This window comes from Gymnoscopelus braueri (assembly GCF_963280865.1).
Source record: "Gymnoscopelus braueri genome assembly, chromosome: 6".
NCBI lineage: Eukaryota > Metazoa > Chordata > Actinopteri > Myctophiformes > Myctophidae > Gymnoscopelus > Gymnoscopelus braueri.
The window spans coordinates 31,253,003-31,280,838 of NC_137607.1; the positions used below are offsets into that span (position 1 = coordinate 31,253,003).

General features: G+C 39.3%; 5 protein-coding genes across 6 annotated transcripts; 3 read left to right on the forward strand and 2 right to left on the reverse strand.

The window, feature by feature from the left end:
- Positions 1-662: 662 nt before the first annotated feature.
- On the forward strand, positions 663-6,216 carry cpt2 (carnitine palmitoyltransferase 2). 2 transcript variants are annotated; one of them, XM_080432010.1, is made up of 6 exons: positions 663-756; positions 939-1,184; positions 2,429-2,509; positions 2,998-3,104; positions 3,198-4,502; positions 4,756-6,216. In XM_080432010.1, exons 2-6 carry the CDS (start codon positions 1,015-1,017, stop codon positions 5,085-5,087), a joined length of 1,995 nt encoding a protein of 664 aa, XP_080288136.1. In that variant the 5' UTR covers positions 663-756; positions 939-1,014; the 3' UTR covers positions 5,088-6,216. The 2 variants fall into 2 exon arrangements, with proteins under 2 accessions (XP_080288136.1, XP_080288137.1); XM_080432011.1 differs by having other exon boundaries at positions 679-756; positions 959-1,184.
- A 112-nt stretch (positions 6,217-6,328) lies between these two features.
- Positions 6,329-9,354, reverse strand: magoh (mago homolog, exon junction complex subunit). Its single transcript, XM_080432013.1, has 5 exons — positions 9,150-9,354; positions 7,877-7,935; positions 7,191-7,301; positions 6,804-6,886; positions 6,329-6,724 (listed from the first exon to the last, which is right to left on the reverse strand). Exons 1-5 carry the CDS (start codon positions 9,238-9,240, stop codon positions 6,625-6,627), a joined length of 444 nt encoding a protein of 147 aa, XP_080288139.1. The 5' UTR covers positions 9,241-9,354; the 3' UTR covers positions 6,329-6,624.
- Positions 9,355-10,655: 1,301 nt separating this feature from the next.
- aatf (apoptosis antagonizing transcription factor) lies at positions 10,656-13,259 on the forward strand. Its single transcript, XM_080430667.1, has 2 exons — positions 10,656-10,845; positions 11,346-13,259. Exons 1-2 carry the CDS (start codon positions 10,705-10,707, stop codon positions 12,876-12,878), a joined length of 1,674 nt encoding a protein of 557 aa, XP_080286793.1. The 5' UTR covers positions 10,656-10,704; the 3' UTR covers positions 12,879-13,259.
- Positions 13,260-14,741: 1,482 nt separating this feature from the next.
- Positions 14,742-22,108, reverse strand: LOC308086657 (uridine-cytidine kinase 2-A-like). Its single transcript, XM_080430288.1, has 7 exons — positions 21,980-22,108; positions 18,450-18,609; positions 16,797-16,893; positions 16,538-16,680; positions 16,327-16,424; positions 16,185-16,233; positions 14,742-15,784 (listed from the first exon to the last, which is right to left on the reverse strand). The coding sequence occupies exons 1-7, from the start codon at positions 22,085-22,087 to the stop codon at positions 15,648-15,650; spliced, it is 792 nt and encodes a 263-aa protein (XP_080286414.1). The 5' UTR covers positions 22,088-22,108; the 3' UTR covers positions 14,742-15,647.
- A 1,147-nt stretch (positions 22,109-23,255) lies between these two features.
- tmco1 (transmembrane and coiled-coil domains 1) lies at positions 23,256-27,467 on the forward strand. The gene is made up of 7 exons (XM_080430905.1): positions 23,256-23,478; positions 24,451-24,528; positions 24,614-24,673; positions 24,753-24,799; positions 25,244-25,311; positions 25,398-25,542; positions 26,439-27,467. Exons 1-7 carry the CDS (start codon positions 23,409-23,411, stop codon positions 26,535-26,537), a joined length of 567 nt encoding a protein of 188 aa, XP_080287031.1. The 5' UTR covers positions 23,256-23,408; the 3' UTR covers positions 26,538-27,467.
- The last annotated feature ends 369 nt before the right edge of the window (positions 27,468-27,836 follow it).

The window sequence follows — 27,836 nt, forward strand, 5'->3', positions numbered from 1 at the left end:
GCATTCCACATTTTTGATGAATAGCATGAGAACGAGTTCATTCCCTTTGTTGAGCCAAATCTGGGTTGGACATGATTTGTGGAGCTGCCTCTGGTGTTATGATCGTGGACTTCATTAACATTTAGGAAGTATTTAGACAAATACAGGGGGATCCCAATGTTGTGGTGTATCTTGAAGACCAGGCCCATAGCAAGTTGCTGTACTCTGTCCTCAACCCTAAGCCATCCAATCCTAGCAAAATGAGCAGGGGTTAGATGGGTTTTGTAATTGAGGCCAAGAAGTAGCCTTACTAGAAGGGCTTTTTGAATGGCAAAATCATATATTAACCACTTAAACCCCAGCATTGGTAAAGTGGAAAAAGATTTTGCTGAAAATAGCAGATCGACAAGCTCACAACAATCGGCTATTTTCAGCTAAAGCTTTCCCCACAATAAGGAGACTTTGAATCTCCTAACGGAGAGTCCGCCTGTCATCAAATTATTGGCTTAGGGATGCGACAAAAAAAAAATCTCCATGAATTCAAGGCTTCAAGGGGTGTGTAATTGATAGAAAATAAGTAATTTTGGGGGTGAACTACTCCTTTAATAACCCAGGGCCAGGGGGCGTGGTTTTAGCGTCAGACTAACCGGGCAGGTCACGTGACTTCACATGCCACCAATACTTCCTGTTGTCCTTTAGTTTTAATGTAACTATTTGTCATTTTTCTGTCCGTAGATCGTCTGTGTCTGCTCCCGATCGTAACTGCGGTTATTTTCAGTAAGTATATAAATAAACAAGACACGTTTTTATCTATTTAGATAGCTATATATCATTAAAGACAGACTGGGAAGACTAAGTAGACTGGGAAAAGAGTTCATAATATCGCTCCACAACTGTTGGGGGAGTATCGCTTTAGCCTTTTGTGGATGTAAATTGATGTGTATCTTCATTCTTTTCAGGGTTGTATTTTTTTTTACAGTAGTGGAAATCATCGTAGACGGTTCTGTTGCTGCACCGATCATTGCTGGTGTTGTTATGGCAAACATGCTGTCACATCAAGTGGGTTCTTCTCTGAGAATGTATGGGAGTTTGAAGTCCCTGAGGACGACAGCACTGGTCGTCGATAAGAGACATTACAGCAGCAACAATGAGCTCCTGCACCAGAGTGTTGTTCCTTCTATGCACTATCAGAAGAGTTTACCCAGGTAAGACGAGTGTTCACGTTTATGTTCATTCATAATTGTCGAATTCAAGTTGAATTCGACAATTGGGTTGAATTATTCAACCCAAGTGTGTAAATATTAGTCTCAGTAGCTGTTAGCCTCGTGGTGAAGTGTGTAACTGGTCTAATTATTGTAGACATTGAGATTCTTTGACCCTAAAATGGAATGTAGGTTAAAGTTCAGTGTGTCAAGTAGGCCACCGATGATAAATAAGGACTTCCGGTGAGGGGTTTTAAAATGTAACCCACAAATTATGGTATTTGTTGTTTTGTAGACAAATGTTGCTTTTCTAATGGGCCATCTCACAACATATTCAGCTATTTCCCACCATATGCAAAATTAACAGGATTAACTGATAGTCCATATTTAACCATTTGAAGTTACTCTAAGCCCTTCCATCACATCACAAGTACATACAACCAAATAAGGAATACAGACAGTGAACTAAACATGAATGTACAACAGTACACATTTATTTAAAATGTCCATGTAGTTTGAGTCATAACATGGCATCTAACTACTTGTTGTAGTTGTGGTTTTATTCATGTTATTCTCCTGAGTAACTTTGAAACAGTCCTTTTAGGATCTCTAATGTATTATGTAGCGGTAGCCCTATCCCTAGAATGGCTGTGATATTACATACATTTCATGTATTCCAAATACACAGCCATAGATCGCTCCTATGCCCGCCCGGTTAGCAGACTGATCTTCGTGGCATTAATCTTTGCCGGCTGCGTGTGTACTCGCCCAATAATTAATTCCTGTGACTTGGAGTCAGATATTGTCCTCTAGTTTCACATCCATTTGAAAGTTCTGGCAGAAAATGCATGTTCAGTCAAATATCTCCACTTTTCCACGAGCTGCACACGGACAACATTCTCTGTCAGCGACGGGCCGAAATGATTGCTGGACTGCAATCGCAATGGACCTGTCAATTGTTTTTTTAAATAATATAAATACAATAATAATAATACAATTACTGTACACCTAAATATGTTTTTGGAAATAAATAATAATACTTTTATTTTGAAGGCAAATTGCTCCACCTCCTTTCAATCTGTGGTTAGGTTTGGTGTTTGTGACAGCTGGATTTTAATTGTTACATAGGAGACCCACAAGGGGGCGATGATACACTGCCAATATACTGTACTGTAAATACAACTGTCCTTTGTTTTGTACTGGTAATAATGATAAATCTCTTTATCTCTCTTCCATTCACTGTCCAGGCTACCTGTCCCTAAACTGGAAGACACAATTAGGAGATATTTAGCTGCCCAGAGGCCACTGTTGGACGATGACCAGTTCAGGTGAGCACAGGAACATGAATATTTTCTCATTTTTAGACTCTAGCAGTGCATAACCAAGACTGTAACCTACTACAGTGGTTCTAAACCTGTGGGTCACTCCATTATTTTGGGGGGGTCCCCAGATGACAGTTAAGTGACAATTTAAGGACTTTTAACACATTTTTAATACCTAAAAGAAAAAAAGACCATTACTGCATCAAAAGTACTCAACAAACTATACTATAAAAACTGATCAAACATTGGCCAAATTGTCAAATAATATAAGAAAGACCCCCAGAAATTGTGAGGCGTTGTGAGCTTGTAGATCTGCTATTTTCACAATTTGTATCTGTGGAACCGAGTCAAACTAAGTGTAATGCCTCCACTCCTACAATTCAAAGTGCTTGTCAGGGTGGGGGGTCCCCAGTTCAAATATGACTATTTTGGGGGGTCGCAGCCTGAAAAGGTTGAGAACCACTGATCTACTACAACATTTGATATCCCCACAGGGAAACAGAGAAACTGACAAATGATTTCCAGAGCCATGCAGGGAAACAGCTGCACGAAGAACTGGTTGCCCAAGACAAGAATAATAAGCATACCAGCTATATTTCAGGTAAGTGTGTAAGTGGATCAATATGAAATGAACTCTAAATGAACACATAGGCCTACATAACTAATCTATTTGATCCTCTCACGTCTTTTTCAGCCCCGTGGTTTGACATGTATCTGTCTGCACGAGAATCTGTTGTACTTAACTTCAACCCCTTCATGTCCTTCAATCCTGACCCAAAGACCGAGTACAATGACCAGCTAGTACGAGGCACCAATATGGTGTGTTCTGCTGTGCGTTTTATGAAAACCCTACGAGCCGGACTGCTGGAGCCAGAGGTTTTCCACCTCAACCCAGCTAAGAGCGACACAGACGGCTTCAAGAAGCTCATCCGCTGGGTGCCCTCGTCTCTGTCCTGGTACGGAGCCTACATGGTGAACGCATACCCACTAGACATGTCTCAGTACTTCCGCCTATTCAATGCCACCCGCATTCCCAAGCTTGGCCGGGATGAGCTCTTCACTGATGCGAAAGGAAAGCACCTCTTGGTGATGAGGAAGGGCAATATGTATGTGTTTGACGTAGTGGACAAGGATGGGAACTTGATAAAGCCTGCAGAGATCCAGTCCCACTTAAAGTACATTTTGGATGACCCAACCCCTGCAGCTGCCTTTCCTCTTGGGGTCCTGACCAGTGAGAACAGGGATGTGTGGGCGCGGATGAGGGACAAGCTACTGGCAGCTGGAAATGGAGAGCTGCTGCAGACTGTCGACAGTGCCCTTTTCTGTCTCTCTCTGGATGACGACAGCATGCGGGACCACATTCACATCTCCCACAACATGCTGCACGGAGACGGCTGCAACCGTTGGTACGACAAGTCCTTCAGCATTATTCTAGCCAAAGACGGACAAGCAGCTATCAATTTTGAACATTCTTGGGGTGACGGGGTGGCCGTGCTCCGATTTCAGAATGAGATCTTCAAAGACACCACGGAGAAGCCGCTGGTAAACCCTAGCTCCGTCCCTGCTGCTGTGGACTCGGACGCAGCCGTGCGCAGACTCCAGTTTAACCTGGGCGGTGAGCTGGAGAGTGGCATCACGAAAGCCAAGGAGAACTTCGACGCGGCTGTGTCAAAGCTCACCATCGATGCCATGGAGTTTAAGAGGGGTGGGAAGGAACAGCTGAAGAAGAAGAAGCTGAGTCCAGATGCGATATCCCAGCTGGCCTTTCAGATGGGCTTCCTGAGGCAGTATGGACAGACAGTGGCTACATACGAGTCATGCAGCACTGCAGCGTTCAAACACGGACGGACAGAAACCATCCGGCCAGCCACCATACACACAAAACGCTGCGCACATGCCTTTGTTTGCCAGCCAGGACAACACAGTACAGATGAGCTGCTGGCAATGCTCAGTGAATGCTCTAAATATCATGGGCAACTTACCAAAGAAGCAGCAATGGGTGAGTCATAACATTGTGCACTGTTGTGTATTCTAATGGTTGAGTAGGGACTACAGAAGAATAATTAGCTGCTAGATAACTGGTGCAATTCTTTTTTGTGTGCTGTCCCTGAAATAATAAACAATGCATGAAATTAATACTAGTATAATATTAGTACTGAGTAGTTTATCACATACCTAAGTATTCATCTAGCTTTCATAGCCATGACACCAACGAAAAAGGCTGATTATATATTTTTTCTTTATTTCATCAGGCCAGGGGTTTGACCGGCATCTGTTTGCCATGCGATACCTGGCCAACTCCAAGGGCGAACCTCTGCACAGCCTCTACACAGACCCAGCCTACACTGCTATCAACCACAACATCCTCTCCACTAGCACCCTCACAAGCCCAGCCGTCAGCCTTGGAGGCTTTGCCCCGGTGGTCCCTGACGGCTTCGGTGTGGGTTATGGTGTCCATGATGACTGGATTGGCTGCAACGTCTCCAGCTACCCAGATCGCAATGTCCATGAGTTCCTGCAGTGCGTCCACAAGTCCTTAGAGGACATATTCACTGTCCTGGAAGGAAAGCCTATTGGTTCCTGATGACCAAGTGGGTTAAAATGTCATACTGTGAATATTAAAGCACTAACATCCATGTATGTGGCATTGTGTAATTCTCCAGAAAGTTTGACGACAATATTATTATATTTATATATTATTTATATATAAATAAACAGCAGTCTTGAGAAGAGATTAATGCCTACTTATACTTTGTCACACAATGTCATCATGTGCCGAAAATAGGCAACCTACAAGCTCGTGTTGATGCTTGTGTTGAAGATGCAACGTGTTGAGCTTGTAGGTTGGCTATTTTCGGCATGCAACTCGTGGGAAGTATGAATCGGGCTTCAGAAAAGGCATTATGGTTTAAGTGCAATTACTTTTCATAGAATGTACTGTATTTCATGGATTAAAGCAAAATAAAATCTCACGACTGAAAAAAAATTGTATGGCCAAGTCCTATTATAACATGTATGAAATAGTGTGAAAGGATCCCCCCACAGTAGCGCTGTTTCCTAAACAATGAACACAATATGTAAAATTAGGTTTTAAGTAATATTGTTTCTGCCTTGAAAAAAAATCTCAGACTGAGGCTTTAGCCTTTGCTTTTATGAAATATCCGAGATATTAGGGTTTTATGGAATATGCTTCTGAACATATTTATAGTTTGACCACTTCAAACGCTCTAATCTTTCAAAATAATCGAAAATAGCCTTGACGCATTGAGAGCCTGTAGATTGGCTATTTCCGCTGCACAAATTGCTTCCATAGAAAACATGCTGGCTTCTATGGAATCCAAATGACTATCAGTCATGGTGACTGAGAACTTTAATCCATGTGTATTTGCTACTTGAACATGTTGGGGAATTCTAGAATTAATTGATCTTATTGTATCTTTGTCATTGTACAACATTTATTCAATGTGGCATTTCATCCAGGCTCTTGACTGTTTCCCCCCTCCTTATAATACAGCTAATGCTTACTACAGAGTACATACATTTCTGGTTTCTATTGTAATGTTACAGCAATACATTAGTTTGTGGTCATGTCTTGGGCTTCAGTTAGGATGATATATGCAAAATCTGCAGGAATTGGTTAATAGTAGTTTGTGACAAATGCAACTGAAGACCACAAATCAAATGTTATCCAATTTATAATATACAATAGGCACTTATAGACCAAGCAGTGTTTGAGTAAAATAATTAAAATACCCAGTTACACATTTTAATGTGATAGCCCTATTGGTTGCTTTTGTGTGAATATTGTGAAATAAAAGATTCAACTTGGTTTTGGTCATTTTTAATACAAATGTTCATATAGCGAAAACAGAACTTTACCAACTTTGCTGGGAAAACAGAAGAATCACTTGCACTGCACTGGCAATTCAATATTCTTTTTACAAAGTTGAGGAATACAGCAATTCAATTACCAATAACGGCCAAGTCAAAACAACAACATAACAAGTATTCCTCATCTTTTATTTAAGATAAAAAAAAAGAAACCATCACCGTCAAGAGAAAATATACAAATGTAGTTAAAATGAGAAACAAAGCAATTAAGATACAGTAAAATCCACATTTTAGATTGGCTTAATTTTGAAGTGAAGACCGATGAGACTGAAGACGAGACATTTCAGATCTTGAACCAGGTAGTAGAACACACGGAGACCTTCGGGATCCCTGAAAAAGAAACAGTTTAGAGCCATTTCCATTTAGTCGTGTCAAAAGTTTATCCTACCACCTTATGAATGTTACTTACTTCGACTGGTTGACGTCGATCAGAGAGCCGATCTTTGAGGTTGTGAATGAAATGTGTTCATCTCCTATGACAATTTCCAGCTCCTGCAAAATATGAGTGACATCAGGCATTAGCTCTACAAAGCATTTCAGAAGTCTAAGCAGCTCATCCTAACGAAGCTACTTACAGTAACAGCCATGCTGAACAAAACTATTTATTTGTAAACTGAATTTACAGCGGTTCATGATTTTGAAATCAATGTAAGGGATTTGTCCTCTAGAGAAGTGGAAAATAACCAAACCAAGTGGAAAAATACAAATTAATACAATAAGTGAAAAGATGTGTGATCATTAATAATCAATATCAGGCAAGAGAAAGATGTGTCCTTAATGTTATAACGAGACAAACCTGTCTGCCAACTCTATCAGGTGGTGGCCAGAGTGCATCATCCTCCTTGGTGATTTCACTGTCGTCAATGATCCTCTTCAGCTCCTCCATCACACTCTTGTGTACATAGGCCTGGATGGGTGGAAAATATTCACGCAGATTAGAAGGAGAACTGGACATGTGATCTGTGCAGCATCATAAATACAGGCAGGGTTCAAACGTAGAGATGCCCTCCATATTGAATGTAGAGTGTCAGCCCTGAACTGAAATGACTGTTTTGACTTTATGAATAAATAAATACACAACAATCCAAGGGATAACATGTTAAAGTGATAACACTCGTTTCCACATGGTCCTTCAAAACACAAGACAGACTGTAACACATAACAGCATCCCATAAACAATATTTGTCCAGAAAACCCTTCACATTAAAACAGAAATTAACTTCAATACCTGTCCTTGTATCTTCCTTTTTATTCACAAACAATACACCTTAAAACATTTCCAATATATATAGTATGATAGCAATATGTACAAAGGGCCTGCCTCCATTTCTAACTCATTATCTTACCTCTGAGGTGGTCTTACAAGCAAACCAGTGGAACACTTATCCAAACGTTCTTGTAAGGGCTAATCAGAGCATAAATACATACATACAGTACATACATACATCAAAAGAGCAAATAACGTCACTGAAATAAATTTACCTCTTTTCTGATCATCACGTCATTCTTGTAGTTGCTGTTGTTTGCATACCTCAGTTTGCCTGAAAGATAAGACACAAATAAAGCACACAGCCACACACACACAACCAACAGTGTACTGTTAACTAAAGACCCATTCATAAGCAACTGGTATTGAGTATGCATATGTTGTGGCAGTGGTGGAAGAAGTAGGCCTACTTAGATATTTTACTTAAGTAAAAGTAGCAATACCATAATAAGTAGAATGCCTGTGTTAAAGTATTGGCATCAAAATATATTTAAAGCATCTAAAGTAAAAGTACTAAAATATTTGCAAATAGCAGATGCACAAGCCCACAACGTTGTGAGCTTGTAGATTGTGGCTATTTTCAAATTGCCTAGGTATAAAATAGGGCTTAAGTGACTAATGATTGTTTTACAATATAAAAATGTATATCTGCAAAGTAACTAGTTTTCAAATACATTGTAGTGGAGTAATGAGTACAATATTTGCCTCTGAGATGTAATGGAGTAAAAGTATTAAAGGGGAAATCCACCCATTTTCAATATTTAACTATGTCATTAATATAGCATAAAGGAGTTGTGTGGAAATAAGAAAAAATTTAAAAAAAAATTAACATTGCAAAAAAAATTAACATTGCAAAAAAATTAACATTGCAAATTACACTGTGATGACTCATCATGGTGTAATTTGCAATGTTAATTTTTTTGCAATGTTAAATTTTTTTGCAATGTTAATTTTTTTTTTAATTTTTTCTTATTTCCACAGAACTCCTTTATGCTATATTAATGACATAGTTAAATATTGAAAATGGGTGGATTTCCCCTTTAAGTATTGAAAATTGGAAATACTCCAGTACAGTATTTGCGTAAATGTACTTTCCACCACCAACAAATGGACCCAAGTGGACCCGCAAGGATGCATTTGGATCAAAGTGTACACACTCTCAGATTTAAATGAACACGGAACACGGAACAACGGTACTGTGTAAGGTACCAACTGTTTACACTCTACAATCCACATGGCATGTTCACATAACGTGATGGATTATTACTTTACTCCCATATGAACGACTAATATGTTGTCTTTTCTATTTGACATAATTATAATCAGACAGATTACCCCACAAAGTCTATACAATAACACAACAAAACAGTAGGTCTGTTTCATTGTGGCCTCTGTGAGAGCCACCATAGGCCACCATGCTAACCATAGGTGCTAATGCGTTAGCATGGAGGCTAAAACAGTGGAATTACCGCCTATAATATAACTCACCGTCGGGTCTGAACTCAAACTCCAAGAACTCGTGTCCGAACTTCCCTTTGTGCCCAACATAATACCTCAGGTAGAAGTCACTGGTCGACATGTTTAAGCAGAATAAAGTGTTCGGAAGGTGGAGAAACGTTTATCAAACAAAAAGTAACGTTCTCCCCTGGTGGACCTGCTCGTTGCACCCGTGCGCAAACTACGCATGCGCATCACCGTCTGCACCTATATACTTCGCCGTGAGACGGCACCGCGCGCCAACAATAGCAGATCTGCAAGCTCACACCGCGTCGCGTCCACGACATCCACAACTCGTTGAGAGCTTGTAGATCTGCTATTTCCGGGAAATCGTCGCACAGTCATGATGCCATTTTCTGTCGCGCTGCTACCAGCGTTGCCATGTCGGCTTATTATAAGAGACTATAAGCGGCTTCTTTTTCTGTGAAGTTGCTTGTAAAAATTGGTAGTCGCAGGTTGCGGTTTTGTGGGCTTGTTTCTAAAGTGTAGGCCTACTTGCTTATTTAGGCTTGCTTCCAATTGTTTTTTTTTTGTTTAAACCAGTGGTTCTAAAATATTTTCATTTATGTTTTATGCCCAGGCCAAGGGAGGATTTGTGTTAGGTTAATGAATGTTTAAAAAAATATTCCGAATATTCCACATTTTATTGCAAGAGTTTTTGAAAATAGCAGATCTACAATTGGCTCACAACGCGGCACATTGTGAGTTTGTAGATCAGCTGATAGTTTTAGGCCCATCCAATTAAAATAAGAGCTTATTCCCGTGAAGTGGTAGAGTAAATTCAGTCAACATTATGATAAGACACATTCGAGAGAACTCAGCTGGGCAAGTTATTCATCTGATGACGTCACCTTCCTTCAGATTTAGGCTTAAACAGGTGCTGCCATGGCAACCCAGAGTTCATGTCATGATGACTTGTTACTGTAAATATGTTCTACCTTATCTAACTTCCAGGAGGCAAAATAGTGAAAACAATGTATCCCAGACAGTCCCAGAGAGGAGAAAATATAAGTTCAGGGCTTGGGAAGCATGACATGAGTTATGCCAAGGTGGCACACTAAAATATGATGGCAGATACCAAGATCATTTATAAAATAGATAGTTGTTTTTGTTATTTGACATTCTCAATAAAACTTCAGTCAACACTCAACAGAGATATGCGTCTGGTGTCAAGGTTGTATGGATATGACATTTTAAATGGGTTTAGGCCATATGACAGAAAATAGCATAGGATGTCATAACTAAATTATCCATAGATATTGATTAGATATTGATTAGGTTCCAGACCTATCATCAGCTATTTTCAAATAGCCTATTCATTTGGGTTTGAAGGTGCTCATGTGGCTTCTTCTGGGCTTGTTTTCCTAGAACTGGCTGCTTATTTCTCTCGCAAAACCTGGCAACACTGGTTATTAGCTTGTAGATGTGCTATTTCCGGGACACCGTCGCACGGTGATGATGACATTTTCCGTCGCACTGTACTGCTGCTGGTGCTGTGGCCACACGTGTTGTCGTCACACAGCAGAAGAAGTAGTAAAGAAGAAACATGGCTGGTGGTTCCGTTTCACAACAGCTCGAGGATCTATTGAATCCGTTGCCCAAGTTCACGGACCCAGAGATCGACCAGGATGAATTGACGAACGCCAAACTCGTCGACAAGTTCGATGACGATCATGAGGAAGATGAGGTGAGATTCACAAAACCAGAGGGAGCGCCACAAGTCACGTTCACCCAGATTTGGCTCAAACAATGGGTTAAATTCATTCTACTGCTATGCCACCAAAAAGTTGGAATGCCCTACCAACAGTCATAAAAAAAAGTGTGAATCCTTACTCTCCTTCAAAACCGTAAAAGTGCACTTACAAGTGGCTGCAATTGGGATCTGGCCCCTGTCAATAGTCTAAGCCTATCACCAGAAAGGTGCCCCCCCCCCCCCGGACTGTTTACATTACATATTTTTCTTCTTGATTACAACTCATTTATATGATGTTTTTGCATAGTATTGTATATTATTGTATATATTTGTCATTAAATGTTTCGATGAATTGAATACACATGAACCCCAATGGAAACAAGCCGTAGTGCTTACTTGGGTAAAATCATTACCATCCCTTAGCATCCCTTTGTATAGTACTGTACTTTCTGTGCTTTTTTTGCAAACTGTTAATTAAGTATTCAATCAATCAGGTGGGCTTCGGCGCTCTGCGGAAGCAGAGCATGCTCCCCGACACAGACACCCGCTACCGAGGGAAGGCCGTCTCCCGTAAACAACTACTGATGGATGCTGGGGGGTCTGGAGAGGAGGAAGATGATGAGGAGGAGGATGAAGATGAGGAGGATGAAATAGAAGATGATGGCAGTGCCGCTGGGGATGATGATGAGGAGGAGGAGGAGGAGGAGGATGGCAGTGGTGGTGGTGATGAGGAAGGCGGAGAATCTGAGGAAACACAGGCTGTACGATGCAATGGCGGAGCTGAGATGAAGACCTTGGTATCCAAGATGAGGAGCACTGACATCACCTTTCCCCAAGGGGCGGATCTCCACAAGTTGACAGAGGGAATGGATGATCTGGGTGAGAGTGAAAGTGGTGAAGAAAGTGAGAGTGGTGAGGAGAGTGAAGGTAACGACGGATCAGAGGAGGACGGGGAGGACGAAGTAGCGGTGAGGACATTCTCAAAAGAGAAAGTGGACGTGGAGGTGGAGAAAGGGAAGGCTGTGAAGGACCAACTCGCTCTGTATGACCATCTCCTGGAGGGGCGAATCAAGATTCAGAAAGCTCTTCTGACGGCCAATCAGCTACCCCAGCCTCAGACTCTCCCTGAGTTCAAGAGCAGGGGTGGTGCTGAGTATGCGGGTGCATTAAAGAACAGTCACAAAGCCTTGAAGGGCCTCCAAAGGTCCTTATTGGAGCTTCAGGATCAGCTGCTATACCAGAACCCAGACACAAGATCCATTTCCCTGGGACAGACCTGGAGATCAAAATCCCAACCTGAAGATGAGGTGTTGAGTGAAGATGAGATGGAGACCGTAGGAGAGGCTGGTCCTCCCAAGCGTAAACTGGAGATGGCAGAGTACCCAGACTTCATGGCCAAGCGCTTTGCCTCATTCCAGCCCTACCGCAACGCCACACTGCAGAAGTGGCATGATAAAACCAGACTGACCATGGGCAAGAGCAGTAAAGGTTTTGGGGCGTTTGAGAGGAATATTTTGACCCAGGTCGAGCAGGTGCTCATGGACAAAGAAAGACTGTTGCGACGCACCCAGACAAGGCGAACAGAGTTCAGAGTTCTGGGGAAACCGGAGACCACTGCCCCAGCCGTTGAGGCCTTCACAGAGGGCGAGGAGGCACAGCAACTGATGAAGGCCAACTCACACCTCAAAGACCTTGACGAGGACATCTTTGACGATGACGATTTTTACCACCAGCTGCTCAGAGAGCTCATCGAACGCAAGACGAGCGCGGCGGACCCCAACGACCAGGTGGCTATGGGCAGGCAGTGGTTGGCCATCCAGAAACTGCGCAGTAAGATCAAGAAGAAGGTGGACACTAAGGCTAGCAAGGGTCGCAAAGTCAGGTTCCACATCCACAATAAGCTGGTGAATTTCATGGCCCCCATTGACCACAGTTCAATGAACGATGACGCAAGAACTGAGTTGTATCGATGCCTTTTTGGTGGCAATGCCTCAGTACAGGTACAGGAGGAGAAACCTGATGTATGAGAGGATAGGGCGGCTGAAGCCTCATTTCTACTCTGTGTCACTCACAAAAATAACTAACAACTTCAACATTTCTGGGGATGCTGCAGGACAGTGCGTTTGCCACATCTGGAAATGGCTGAAGTAAGGAGCCACATAGCAGGCTGCTGTAGGAGTGAAAACAGCATATAGATCGCTTGCTAATTATCCTCACACCAGGCGGTGTTGCTGTGGTCCATATTTTTGGTGCTCTGAATTCAGGAGACCGATGTGGACCGACACATGTTGCTTATTAATAATAAACACACTAAACATTTGTGATAAATTATGTTTCAAGTACCGTGGGTAAATATTTGTTTAGTAAAAAGCCATGTTAAAAAGAAAACTTCTATAAAAGTACTGTACATTTAACCAGTGTCCTTATTTTTCTTTTAAGTCTCTCAATTGGTCATGCAAGACAAGTATCTCAACATGTGAAAATGCTTTGCATAAATTATTCTATATGAATAATTGACAAATGCGTTGCCCCATACACACACTTGGCTCATGGGTTTAATTTTATAACTGGAACTGACTCCCTTGCAAATCCTTTAAACACTTTCAGTAACAAACTAATCCAGAGAACTATCCTAAGGCAGGGGTTCCCAAACCTTTCCATGGCAAGGACCCACAAATAGCCATTGCCTCTGACTGCAGCCCCCCTACTGTGAAATGGCTTCAAAAATAAATAGCCGATCGACAAGCTCACAACGCAATACGTTGTGAATTGTAGATCTATTTGAGCCATTTAATGTTAACGGTTTAAACACCGTATGAACTGAATTTGAAATTATATTTTTCTCCAGTATCCCCATTTCTCCTGTATACAGTACCACTTTTCTCTCTATATATATATTCAAGGGATCATGTGTAACAGGACTTGCCCAAAGTTGCCCAGGTTATACATTATCTTGTAATAAATTGGGCTACTGGCAGTAAGATCTAATAAAATACAAAAGTACCAATTTACAACAAGTAAAGTGACAGAAATATCAATTCAATGAAACAAATGTATTTATTACCTGAGAACTTAGTCACAAGAGCATGTAGGCTGAAAGCAAACAGCATACATGGAACATGTTCACATTGATTACTGTAAAAGAAACTTTACAGTGGGATGCATTCTGTAACATGGCATGGCTATGACATTCAATGCATACTTTAAGTAGAACCTTAATACATTGCATCTAATTGTTGCAAACTGGTGGCAGAATATCAACTAACACCAGATAGTATTTTCAAAATACCAATAACATTTTATGTCTTGAGGATGGTGGTTTTACTTGGAATAGCACAGGAATATACAGTATGTCATAGTATGAATGCAAAACAATCAGATGCTACACGGAATGGCCTCAGATGCAGGTAACGGTTTAATTTCTGTCTTTGGTGGTGTCATACAGCAAATGACTTGAGGTGAACAACGGTTGTTTGATTTGTTCTCTGCAAATTGTCAGGGATTTACACAACACCAATACTGTCCGCAATAATACTGTACAAGACAAGAAACCACCAAAACAAATACATAATTTTAAAGACGTAGACTTGATTACACATGTAATGATTTTTATAATATGAAAACTCAAGGTTATGTTGATCAAGTGTACTCATCAGGGAAGGCAGTGAACCTGAATGGAGTCTTAATGTAAATAAAGTAAGGACCTGCATTTACAGTAGACAGCACTTTGCATTATCAGTGAATAAATTATTATTTAAAGTAAAGGATAATATCCAATGATGTGAAATCTTGATCAATGCCTCAATTCATCCTTCCATTTCAGTAGCACGGTTTCATCAGACCAAAAAAAAAAGGACTTTACACTTTGGTAGAGGTTTGGGGTTGCGTAGTTACCTTGCCACTATGTGACTACAAATATTGATGAGCCATCTTCAAAAGATGCTTTGTTGATTAGAAATTCCAAAATGAATAGTCTCCTCATTGCCTTACATTGCGCAGCTAGCACAAACAAAGCATTTTCAGTCAATGTAATTTTTTGATTTTTTTTAAGTAAACTGTTGATTTTACCATTTGAGGATTTAGATCCACGAATCATGTCCAGATCTTCCCATTTCAAATTGTATAAATCAACATAAAGTTGACATTTTATTATTCAATTTCTTTCTTTCGTTTTCTTTGTTTTTTAAGCTGTCAGTTTTCTGCAGGAATACACTTTGTTTGTTTTCCTTAGTGTGTTAAAAGAATAACTTTGAAACCTGTTTGACTGTGCAATGCAAGGAGTATTTTGGAATATCAATTTCTAATCTACAGAGGAATCACTGAAGATATCGGACCAATATTTGGAGTTGCAGCATAGCAAGGTACTACACAACCCAAACCTCTACCAATGTGTGATTTTGCTTCAAGTGAAACAGTTTCACACTTTTCAATCACAGTGTATGAACTAAAAGTGAAAAAATAAAATTGCATACAACCGCTTCAAACAAGCTCCAAAAAATAAAAATAAAAGTGAACCATTTCCCTTCTTCTTTTTTGCAAGTTAATGTCTTCCAACTTGATATTCATTACCCATAATTTGGCAGACATGCAGTAGGCAATGAGCTGTCCCTTTCTCCATTGAAGAGAGCCGGTGTAGTTCATTCAGATATATACTTTGTCATACCATGGTGTTGCGCACCAAAAATAGCAGATCTACAAGCTCACTCACAATGCATCGCGATGCAATGCACAGTGAGCATGTAGAACAGCTATTTTCGGTGCGCAGCACAGTTGAATGATGGAGTATAAATTAAGCATTAATGAGGTCGATTGCTGGAGTCTGTAGTTTGCGGCTTCTGGGCGGGTCCATAACCATTAAGGTAACCATTTAGCCGTTTGGTCAAACCACCATTAAGAATGTCCTGGATGTGCTGAACTATAAGGTTTATGGCAACTGTATTGAAAGAGATGTGGGCATACATTCAGTCATCAGAAGGAACAAATAAATGCAAATATTTGACAGAATGTATTTAGTGTAATAAAGATAACGTTTTTTTTGTTGGTTGAGAAATTAAATCCCAAAACGGATATTTTGCTGTGACCATAATTTAGGCTTACTGAATTACTTCCTTAGCCTTGATAGCACAGTTAACAGCTCACAGAATAGCAGTAAACACAGCTGTGAGACACATGATAACATTCTGCTGAGTCTAGCTCTGGCATCTCAAAACATATTGGTCAGAGGGCGTAGGATAAGACAGTGTTGATTTGCTTTAATACTTTGCAGCCATTTTGTTCTAGGAACAACATGGTTGATCTGGGAAGGCTCACCAGCAAATTAATAAAACACTCACCAAGGTTATCAGCTCCTCTGGGTATGATCACATCAGCATATTTCTTTGTCTAGACAGAGTGAACATAAAACAAATTTTTAACTGTTGACCATGGATTAGCATGCAGACAGAATGGATCTGTGGTAACTGAAGAGGTACTCACTGGCAGACAGAACTCCTCAAAGGCAGGCTTGACAAAAGTAATGTACTGTGCAAGAACACTTTCCAAGTCCCGTCCTCGTTCGCTTATGTCCCGAAGCACTGCAAAATATAGGATATATAGGCCAGGGGTTATTATCTCAGTGGATCAATGTTAATTCAGTATCTCTTAAGGATGTGTTACACTTGCCACAAAATCATGACACATTACTCACCTCTGCGTGAGAGCCGTGTGTCCGCATCTGTGTCCACAAACAACTTCATCTGAAAGAAGTCGCGGACCTTCTGGCAATAGAACATCAGGATCCCCTCGAACAGAACCACATCTGCAGGGTACACAGTGACGGACTCCTTTTTCCTACCACATGGAAGACAATGTATGTAAAAGGACTTGCATAAAAATAAATACAATGAAATATGTCAACAGTGAAATAATAGTGACACTGTCTGCAAACGGCTCATAGAGTGACTCACCTGGAATGGGTAACAAAGTCATAGACAGGGATCTGTACTGTTTTGCCCTCCATGATGTTCCACATAGTTGTAACAATGAGATCATCATCAAAAGCATCTAGAGGGGAACAAAGAGCTCAAATCAGTCGAAAGTACTGCATGACTCTTTACTGGAGGCTGTTAGTATCAGAGTTTAGGGCACTGGTTCTCAACATGGGGACGGTAGACCCCCAGGGGTCCTTGAGGGGGTCCCAAGGGTCCCCAGCTAAACGATTGATAGTTGTGGACTCACAGGTCCATTTGTCTTAAATTATCACGATTTTACCGTGTAGATTGGGGTCCCATAGATAAAAAATCCTATCAAATTGGGGCCTGTGACCTAACGCAAATTAAACTGGGGGTCCTTGAAATTAAAAGGGTTGAAAATCACTGGCATAGGTTAACTCCTGTGCACAGGATGTTGACTGCACCAGGCAGTGGGGATGCAGACTCACTAGTCACAACCTCCAGCAGACTACACTGAAGTCTATGAAAGAAGAAGAATCGTGTTCCGTCCTTGACTACGGTCTATGTCACTAGAAACTAGAAGGTACTGTTCCTGAAGAAACAGTGTGGGATCGCTAAGAATGTTGATGGTATTGAGTATTGATAGTGTTAGTAGAGTTAAAGGTTTGAAAGGTTTAAAGGTTTTAAAGGTTTTAAAGGTTTTAAAGGTTTTAAAGGTTTTAAAGGTTCTAAAGTTTTGAAAGGTTCTAAAGGTTTGAAAGGTTCTAAAGGTTTGAAAGGTTTAAGAGGTTTGAAAGGTTTAAGAGGTTCTAAAGGTTTGAAAGGTTCTAAAGGTTCTAAAGCTTTGAATGGTTCTAAAGGTTTGAAAGGTTTGAAAGGTTCTAAAGGTTCTAAAGGTTTGAAATGTTTGAAAGGTTTGAAAGGTTTGAAAGGTTTGAAAGGTTTGAAAGGTTTGAAAGGTTTAAGAGGTTCTAAAGGTTTGAAAGGTTCTAAAGGGTATTTACTTTAAATTATTTTTAGTCACTTTATTTACTTTTAAGTATTTTTTACAAATTTTTACAACTTTTAAGTATTTTTACTATTTTTTTCAACTTTTAAGTATTTTTAAGTATTTTTACTCAGTATAAGTACTCTTAAGTATTTTTAATCAAGGTACTTACTTTAAAGTATTTTTAGTCACTTTATTTACTTTAAAGTAGCTTTTACTAATTTTTACAACTTTTAAGTATTTTTACTCTTTTTATCAACTTTTAAGTATTTTTACTATTTAAAAAGTGAAATATCTCTAAAAGTACAAATTATTTCAAAAAATTCTAATGGTAGCCAATATGTCCTAAGTAGGCTGAACGTTATAGAGTTGGAACGGAGTTTCTATCTAAAAGTATGAATTTCTCCATTGAAATGAATGGGAGTTTTTTAGAAGTAAAAAGTGAAATATCTCTAAAAGTACAAATTATTTCAAAAATTCAAATGGTAGCCGACATGTCCTGAGTAGGCCGAACGTTGAAGAGTTGGAACGGAGTTTGTAGCTAAAAGTATGAAGGACTAGTTAGCCGTCAAAAAACGGTGTTGACAATAACAGTAGCGTGATCGCTTTAGCGATCCCACAAATAAAGAGGCCTAAATGAAAAAGAGTTTGACAAACAAGCTGATTCATTACATATGTACCTGGATGATCAAAGTTGAACTGCCCCTTGATTGCTTTGGCTTTCTGTTCAGGGGAGAGGACCCTATAGAAGCTGTCCAGGCTCAAGATGACCACCTGGCGCTGGTGGTGGTCGATCTTGTTCTGTCCCAGCAGCTCCATGATCTTACTGCACACTGATGACTAGAAACGGATAAGTAACAAGATTATACAGGAGTTTAACAAAAAAGTTATTAAATATACGTGTGTGTGTGTGTGTGTGTCACACACAGATTTTGGGAGGTGCGTTCAAAAGAAAGTGCTTAAATAGAAACATAACAAAAGCAAGGCCACGCTGAATTTGATGTCAGAAGTTCTAGGGTTGCAACAGTTAATCAGACTAATCGATTTAATTGATTATAGAATAATTGATAATCAATAATTTAACAAAATAATCTGTTAATAACAGATCCCTATTTTGTGCACGTCATTAAAGGCTAGAACTTACAAATGTATTTTTTTTAAGTTTAAAAAATAATTTAAATAGCCGAATTTAAATATCAACAAGTTCACAAGTCGCGATGTGACATGTTGTGAGCTTAAGTATTAGTGAAAAAATACTTGTTCCTTTACAAGCAGGTGCGTAGGCGACAAAAACAGTAGGTAAGGTGAATCTGGAAAGATTATACCCGCACACTACCACTTGCAAGTTCAAGAGAAGTTTATTACAGAAACGTTTCAGTCGTCTACTCTACACAACCGAAACGTTGTTTCTGTAATAAACTTCTCTTGAACTTTCAAGTGGCAGTGTGCGGGTATAATCTTTTGTGAGCTTAAGTATAAAATAATGATTGAGTGATTAATCAATTTGTTGATAAAAAAAATACTTAAGAAAATGCTTCTTAATTATTTGATGAATCAAAAAAGTAACTGATACAATAATCAATACGAAAATAGTCGATGGTTGCAGCCCTAGTAAGTTCCTACATCACTGCAGGACAGTGAGAAGGGCCTTGCCTGACTATGCCTGATCAGAATCTAGCTTACATTGCTCTATTGCTTTCTCCATTTCCTCCTGATCACTCTCAGGTTGGAAACAAATAATAAACGCTATGGTGACTCATCATGTAGGTCAAGATGATACTGATTCTGATATATTAACTGTTCCCTGTAGCCCTTTGGGGTAGTTACACACACAGCCAGTCACGCATATCGTTTCATTAGACCAAAGCACAACCCATCCACACCAATTTGACATATTTTTCAGCCACTTCTTCTCAGGAGACAGTGATGTGCTTGTCCATTATCTTACCATCTACATCAGGTGTAGAGTACGTAGGGGTGCATCAAACTAATTGATGTAGTCGATTTTAATAAAGACAATCGATTTTTTTGGGGTACATTTTTTTAATTGAGCTTTTTTTCCTTTCAAATGTTTTTTTTTAAATAGCAAAAAGCTGATGTGAGCTCGTAGAACGGCTATTTTCACAAGTATAAAATAGGGCTCAAGTTAATCAGACTTATCAATGTAGTTGATTATGAAAACAAAAACATTTTTGTTGATTCGTTGATATATAAAAAAATACAACAAATGATCACAGAAAATCCGCTTCTAGATTATTCAATTAATGGAAAAGGGTAATCGATAGAATAATCGCTAAGAAAATAATCGATAGTTGCTACCCTAAAAGTAGGCCTACATGGATGTGTTAGCCTTGGCATACAATAACATGTGTCATCGTATGACAACAGTGGCAAGACTCATGAGCTCACAGGATGATTTAACCTCGTCTTAGTGTCATCACCATGGTTGTACTTAAGCCGTGACCTTGAGGCCCATGACGGAGTAAGCTACGTGTCTGCAAATGGAGCTAGTGGCCACAGCTGGTTTTCTAAGTTGAAATAAACAAGGTCAATTTGATTTAATCAGACTCAATTAACATCAATGCCGGCAACATTCGGTTAAAAAAACAGGTTACGTTGATAGAGAAGCTGTACAAAAACCTAGAAAACCATTGGTTTGGACCCTGCTGACTGGTGTACTTCTTGTCTACTGTAGTCTAATAACTGTTCCTTTGCCAACAAAACAGCTCTTTGTGAAAGAAAAAGAGGATCCAACCAACTTCTGTGTAATGGCTGATTCAGCACTCTGACCTTCCAATAACTGCATTTTTAGTCGTGACACTGCATTTTCATCCAAGCGCAAGACATGCAAAAAGTCACGACAGACAGAAAGCAAAGATAAAAGTTAAGCTCTACAATTAACAGGTGGCTCTATTAACAGTTACACAGGGAGGTGTTGTGTGGTGGTGGTAGGGGGGGGTGACATAAACAGGAAGTCTAACCTACACACAGCTGGTGGAACAAAACTCATGTTTCCTTTACTGGAGAGGCAAGCTACCATTATACAGTCACATCATGTCATGGTAAAAGTTACCTAAAACAAAACCAGCCCATAGTGTCGTACTGTCTGTAGTCTCATAAATGGTGGCGTCAATATTTAGTAAAAAAATTAGTTATGTAGTTAAAGAGACTGTATATGCCGATTATGCTGTTACAAAACATGAAACTCACTTAACTATCCTATGTTACACAATAAACAAAGTGACACACACAGCTGTAGAAATGATGATGGTACAGCATAGTACAATATAGCTGCAGTGGTGTCATCTACATGAGTTCATGATGAAGACTAGGATGAAAAGGATGTGTCGCATAGTGAAATCAGAAAATCATTATGGTACGCTATTAGTAGGCCAATGTGATGACTTTTACAAAATGCGTACTTGTATAGACGTCTTTTCAATTGACCAGTGGCCAGTGGGGGGCAACTGAATTGGACAGGTATAAATATCTTTATAGGTCTGTTGTCTATAGCCTAATTCGGTCGATTCCAGACTACTCATTAGATAAACTAGTAGGCTATTGGTCAACAATGGAGTATTATTTTGAGACAATATTCATGTACCGTATGTTATTTTGCCTGGTTATGCGTATGCTAATATTTATTTATTTTCAGGGGGGGGGGGGGGGGGACTTCTCCCAGTTCGTGAGTTGCCAGCGCTGCACAGCTGATGTTTATTCAGTGTTGATTGAACTGGTTAGTGGTTAATGACACATCTTTGACTCAGATGATCATTACCACCTCTTGTGAACTCCTGAACTTCACAATTGAAGAAATTCTCACAGTCTCGAGTCTGTGAGTGGGCTTCAAAAAATAATATACACTGACACCACTGATCCACTAAATATATATCTTAAAAAAGAAAAAAAAAATATTGGCAGGCTAGGCCTACTACTACTACACCTCATCCAAATGATCTGGTCTTAACCTCATCTGTAGTCAAACTGATAAAATATAATTAAAAACACAATGGAGTTGATATTTGCCAGAGGGCGTGTGAAGGCACAATGTGTCACATTGAAATAGCAAAAATATATTCCTTCAAAATCCACCATACAAACTAATCTGAATATAGGCTACAGCCGTTTGGAGACAGTTTACACACGAATAAATAATAAATAAATAATCACTAAAAGGATTAAAAATATATATATATATATAAAATGCAACCTTGCCGCTGGCAGATCCTCCCGCAACGCCGATGAGAAACGGCTGCCGGTTGTCATGCTGCTGATTTTCGGCTTGGTCATCTGGCTTTGTGTCGCTGTCTCCTGCCATGCTTCATCTGTCTGGACTCTGGATGGATGCAGCCGCTCTGCTGCGACGCTATGCGCTCTAAAGGACGCACGGGGGCGCGTGTGTTCCGACACGCGCTCCTCCCATCTGATGATGATGATGACGATTATGCTTGATAATAATACTAGCCAGGCTTTTATTTTTTAGCAAAACTAAGCAATAAAAGCCTGGAGATCGAGGCTATAATAATACTAATAAATTAAATATTTGTTTGTTTTTATCTGTATGTAACTATGGACCATCTGTGTGTCTGGAATAAAGTTTGAATTGAATTGAATATGGCTAATAATGACGATTGCTTAGAAAACAGAAAATCCTAGCCCTGAAACATGACTGTCATATCATGACAGTCATGGATGAACTTCAACCTGGTGTTTGCACTTTCTCCATATACAGGCCCGTTACCCGTACATCTACATAAACGTTCAGATTTCAAATATGTGCTTACTTATAAGTGCTTACCCCATGGCAACGGATGTTACAATTCACTTCGGGTGAGTATAAGTACCCGTGTCTTCCGTATTGTTCAACAAAAAGCCTTAGAATCCGATCGGTGGCCATTTTCTCAAAGAGTTATAATGTATCAGAGTGCAATATACCTCCCAAGCGATGGGGTCGCGTAGTTGTAAGCATATGGCGAAATACGGAGAAAATGGCCACCGATTGGATTAAAAGGATTTGTATTGAACAATACGGAAAATACGGGTACTTCTGAGAGCCCGTACAGAATTGTAACATCCGTGGCCATTGAATAAGCACTTTATATTTTAAATCTGAACGTTTAAGTAGATGTACGGGCCGTAAATGGAGAAACTGCAAACACCAGGTTGAAGTTCATCCATGACAGGCGACCGTCGTGTGATCCATGGCAAAATCCCAGGTTCATTTGTATTTATTTTCAATTGATTTAACTTTTGGAGTTTTGGATACACTTGACCACATTATACACATATATGTATACAGCCTACATATATGTAGTATATATAAAATCCATTCATTTTTTTAGACAGACTCACAACTGTGAAAACGACGTTTTACTGCCTAAAACTATTAGAGCTTCTTGAACATTTACACATCAGCTGAGCGGTTGACCCCGGAAGTGATCTCATCATTTCATTTCCTAGTGCTCTACAAGGAAAAGCTTCCTTGGTGCTCTATGCTGAGTTGCTTAAACTAAAGTACCGTTAGCGCCAGGCTAATGCTAACGCGACAAAGATCTGTCTGTTCTGTTCCAATACAGTTTCATTGATAGCATATTTCTACCGTCCGACACGTTTAACAATAACCTCGACCAACGACTACCATGAGCACCATGTTTCCAGACACCATTCTCATAGTGTTTATCTCCGTGTGCACGGCGCTGCTAGCTGAAGGTGAGTAAAACCTCCATGAGCGACGTTATGATCAGTGTGTGTGTCTGCCGTTAAAGATGTGGAATATGTTCTAATGATCAGCTCTGTTAGTGCAGAATATACCAACAAATCACAACACATCTTGGCCCGTCACAATTATTACATCATCGGCTAATCGCAATTACTTGAGATAATCGCAATTAGTTTTTGCATAATCGTCATAATCATTTCCATGTCAGATTTTCCAAAATAGTGGAAATAGCAGTTTTGAGCTTGCAGATCGGCTATATACACTATTCATATAAAGTATAATGTTATTACATGATCTAAGTTATTTGTCACATCTGACCTAGCCTAAAAGCCAAAAAGAAATGTAATTTGTATTCATATTCCAATCCAATGTTCAATGCCAAAAGCACAGTTAAATCGCTAATCGCAATTATTTGTGTGACAATTAATCGAAGTAAAATGTGTGATCGTGACAGCCCTAAACATAGCAGCTATTATTACTATTGCACCCTATGTATTCACCTAATGGTGACGACATGAAGATTACTATCCATTTTTACAGCCACTCTGCTAATCAGAGCGACAAAAGGAATCACACGGCTGATGCTTATCTTATTCTGTTGTGTAGGGAATGAGGTATATTCAGTGTTGGGAAAAAGTACTCGCATTTCTTACTTAAGTAAAAGTATCAATACTGCAATGTAGAAATACTTTGAAAGTAAAGTAAAAAAAATACCTGAAAATGTAATTAAGTACAGTACTTAGTTACTTTCCACCACTGGGTATATTTATGACCACCTGTTTGGAAGGTAGCCATTGATCTACCAATGAACCTGGTCTGCCTTGGCTGCTAGGTGCCTGTAGATTCATTCAGAATGCTTTGCAAATAATGTAATTGTCCTCATACATGTTTCAGTTTACTAATCATTTAGCATCAATTTTTAACCTGTGCCTTGCTTTCATTCATACATGTTGTGTTCTCAGGTATTACGTGGGTTTTAGTGTATCGGACTGAAAAGTACAAGAGACTAAAGGCTGAGGTGGAAAAGCAAAGCAAAAAACGTGAGTGACTTTTTTTTCTCTTTCCCACAGTTTGTATAAGTTGTATTTGCCTTAAAATTCACTGTCGTATGTTTGATATCACCAGTTGAGAAGAAAAAGGAAACCATCACAGAATCTGCAGGTCGTCAACAGAAGAAAAAGATTGGTAAGAAATTATTCTATCCCAAGGATTCTAAATGAACTATCACATTGACAAATGAACGAATATACTAAATGTATTACAGAGAGACAAGAAGAGAAACTGAAGAACAACAACAGAGACCTGTCTATGGTGAGGAGCCCCAACAATGCATACTTGTGTTATTCAACAAGGGCAACCTAAGGGTGTGCAAAGTAGAGCCATTTAAACTAAAGCCAAACTTAAACATCAGTTTATATTATTGTTATTCAATACTTTTCCTACACATAATCTAGGAATCTTAATCTTAATGCACTGAAGTGAAATGCCTTGAGACACGCTTTCAAATACAGTCAGTCTCATCCTACTGCAATGAATATTTTAGAAGGTGTACTGTATGACATTGTGTTAATCAAATGATAGATATATGAAGTTTCATGTCCCTATGTGATTTGAGGATGATACAGTGAATATTGTGTCATAGTGGAGAGAAAGACAAACACACACAGACTGTTACAATAGTTCAGCTATCGCTTCACAGCTCAACTAATACTCAAACTTAATTGCTCATAAATGTGTCTTTTTTTCCCCCATCAGGTACGCATGAAGTCAATGTTTGCGATAGGCTTCTGCTTCACAGCACTGATGGGCATGTTTAACTCCATGTAAGTTTAAATCACAGGTTGACAATTTCACTTTGTATTTCAGTAATTGAGCTCTCACCACATGCTGTTTCTTTTTTTGTGTACAGTTTTGATGGGAGAGTTGTGGCCAAATTGCCATTTGTACCACTGTCCTACATCCAGGGACTGTCTCATCGCAACCTTCTGGGCGAAGATTACACTGACTGCTCCTTCATCTTCCTCTACATCCTTTGCACCATGTCCATCAGACAGGTATCTGCGCAGCTGTCAGACCTTAAAACCTTAAAGATCGATATATGTTGGATTCTGTAAACTCGGGATGGATATTCTTTGAAATTCAATGACTGGAAAACTTAAGGAATCCTGTGTCTAGGTCCTACAGAGTAAAATCCTCCTGAGTGTGAATTTATTTCGGATTGTACAAAATAGAACCAAATGGATTTAAGGGTCCATTTGGGTCCTTTAAGTATTTGTACACTCTGAGTTAATAATGGATACATTAATTAAATTAATTTTGCTGTTGTATACCTGCCTTTGACACACTATCTGACGATGCAACATATCAAGTGTTCAAATTAGCGCACTGCCAAAGCTCATGGTGGCTTCAACATTGAATTTAATTGGGGTTACTCAATATCTGAACCATTTGTTTCTTATCGCTCTCGCTAAATATGAATGGTTATTGTAGGTTCATAGATAAGATTAAGGACAATAGATTTCTGTTTAAATAAATGTCTGCTGTTTGTTCAAGGGGTTTGTATCAGTAGCTTGTTTGCATATGGTATTACAACAATACAATTATATTTGGTTGAATATATTTGCCTTGTTACAAATTACAAGAACAAAAAATTATATACTCTATTTTGGTGTTCATATTGACTAATTGGCTGTGTGATTAGGATTTTGGAAAAGATTTTGCCCAATACCAGTACTAAAGTCATGATGTTTCTGTCCAAAGATGGTATCCATCACTGTCTGCCCAACTCACATACAGTACCATCATAAGAATGGGTCATATCTCAGAAATATTTTACCTCGTCAGATTAGGTTAGGTAGGCAAAATCTAATTATGGCTGCATTTTTCACCAGACCACATTGTAGGGAGGTTTCATGCATCATTATCTGATTGGTGTAATTTTTGTCTCCAGAACATCCAGAAGATGTTGGGTCTTGCACCCTCCAGAGCGGCGACAAAGCAGGCTGGCGGCTTTCTGGGACCTCCTCCACAAGCAGCTAAGTTCTCCTAATCATCTGGGACCACCTCCACAAGCAGCTAAGTTCTCCTAATCATCTGGGACAATTTCAACAGTGTTGACGTGACTCCATGACTGTGTGACTGCAGAGGTCACAGCCCAATTGTCAGGGCACAGAACTCCTCATGCTGTGATGGAATAAGCTTTTTATAAAACTTTGTATACCTGTTCCAGCTGCTGTGTGAACTACCTGCAGGATATTTTTGATTCTTCATTCTTTTGTTGCTTATTTAATTTTTAGATCCATTTATATTACAAATTAGAATTAAAATGATAGTCTTAATTATTGTTATGAGTATTAGAGTTATGTATGCCATGCAAGCAGCAGATGTTATACATTATTTTGAGAATTCACAACTTAATTTATTCATTTATCAGTATTGTATTCTTGTTTTGTACTGGTAAATAAAGTTTTATGATCACATTTTAACAGTAAATATGTTTACTCAGCTTGACCCAGAATTGTACGTTGACATGCTTCTACTGTAGCTATGCATCTTAAGATTGATGGAGACAACAGTATTGTGCTTATGTCCACTATTCAGTTACATTTATTGTCTTTCAATTTGACATACACACAAAATGTTTTAGTTTTTTTGTTTTTTACTGAGGATCGCAGTGCTGTATGGAAAATATAGTGCAACAAGACATAGTACAACTACTGTATACAGGTGAATTACTGGAAAGTGTCTGAGAAGGATTTGGGATTTTTCAACTAGATAAAATAATCTCTGGTTGTAGGTCAATTTTAATATATGTCCATAGATGTGTAAAGTAGCCTATAAACTATTGTTTATATGTACTATATAATTAACATCTGCAGCACTACTGTGGCAGTTTAATTCATTGTTTACTATAAATTAATATGGCTGTAATTGTTTAAGAGTCAAGCTGAACCAGTGAAAATAAAATGACTTAAAAGTGTGTTTTTTTTTAATGCTTGTTTTTTTAAATGCGGGACGGTCATTCAAGGACATGAGGCCACAAACAGGTAGAGCAGTGAAGCAGGAATGTGTTGCTGGTAATGTCAACGGCAGCCTCAAGTCCAAATGGATCCAAAGTTCTTCACTCAGTTCTAACACGGATATCATTGAGAAGAAATTGCACGTGGTTTAAACCATTTAACTACACGTAACCACTCAGTTACCCCTTCGAATGAAATGGTACCTTTATGAATATTTGTTCATTCTACCCTGATTCCTGTTTATCCCCTCAACAAGAATCAAGAGGGGTTTATTGGTCACTCAAAGGTACATGGAGCGAAATGTTGGTGGGACATGTTCTGCAAAGGTA

Coding starts and splice junctions, on each gene's coding strand:
- cpt2 (XM_080432010.1), top strand. CDS start 1,015: ATGGCAAACATGCTGTCACATCAAGTGGGTTCTTCTCTGAGAATGTAT. Junction 2,510..2,997: donor TTGGACGATGACCAGTTCAG/GTGAGCACAGGA, acceptor ATATCCCCACAG/GGAAACAGAGAAACTGACAA. Junction 3,105..3,197: donor GCATACCAGCTATATTTCAG/GTAAGTGTGTAA, acceptor CGTCTTTTTCAG/CCCCGTGGTTTGACATGTAT.
- magoh (XM_080432013.1), bottom strand. CDS start 9,240: ATGTCGACCAGTGACTTCTACCTGAGGTATTATGTTGGGCACAAAGGG. Junction 7,302..7,876: donor ACGTGATGATCAGAAAAGAG/GTAAATTTATTT, acceptor CCACCCATCCAG/GCCTATGTACACAAGAGTGT. Junction 6,887..7,190: donor CTGATAGAGTTGGCAGACAG/GTTTGTCTCGTT, acceptor CATATTTTGCAG/GAGCTGGAAATTGTCATAGG.
- aatf (XM_080430667.1), top strand. CDS start 10,705: ATGGCTGGTGGTTCCGTTTCACAACAGCTCGAGGATCTATTGAATCCG. Junction 10,846..11,345: donor ACGATCATGAGGAAGATGAG/GTGAGATTCACA, acceptor TCAATCAATCAG/GTGGGCTTCGGCGCTCTGCG.
- LOC308086657 (XM_080430288.1), bottom strand. CDS start 22,087: ATGGCAGGAGACAGCGACACAAAGCCAGATGACCAAGCCGAAAATCAG. Junction 16,681..16,796: donor GACTTTGTTACCCATTCCAG/GTGAGTCACTCT, acceptor TCCATGTGGTAG/GAAAAAGGAGTCCGTCACTG. Junction 16,425..16,537: donor CACACGGCTCTCACGCAGAG/GTGAGTAATGTG, acceptor TATATTTTGCAG/TGCTTCGGGACATAAGCGAA.
- tmco1 (XM_080430905.1), top strand. CDS start 23,409: ATGAGCACCATGTTTCCAGACACCATTCTCATAGTGTTTATCTCCGTG. Junction 24,674..24,752: donor TCAACAGAAGAAAAAGATTG/GTAAGAAATTAT, acceptor AATGTATTACAG/AGAGACAAGAAGAGAAACTG. Junction 25,543..26,438: donor GCACCATGTCCATCAGACAG/GTATCTGCGCAG, acceptor TTTTGTCTCCAG/AACATCCAGAAGATGTTGGG.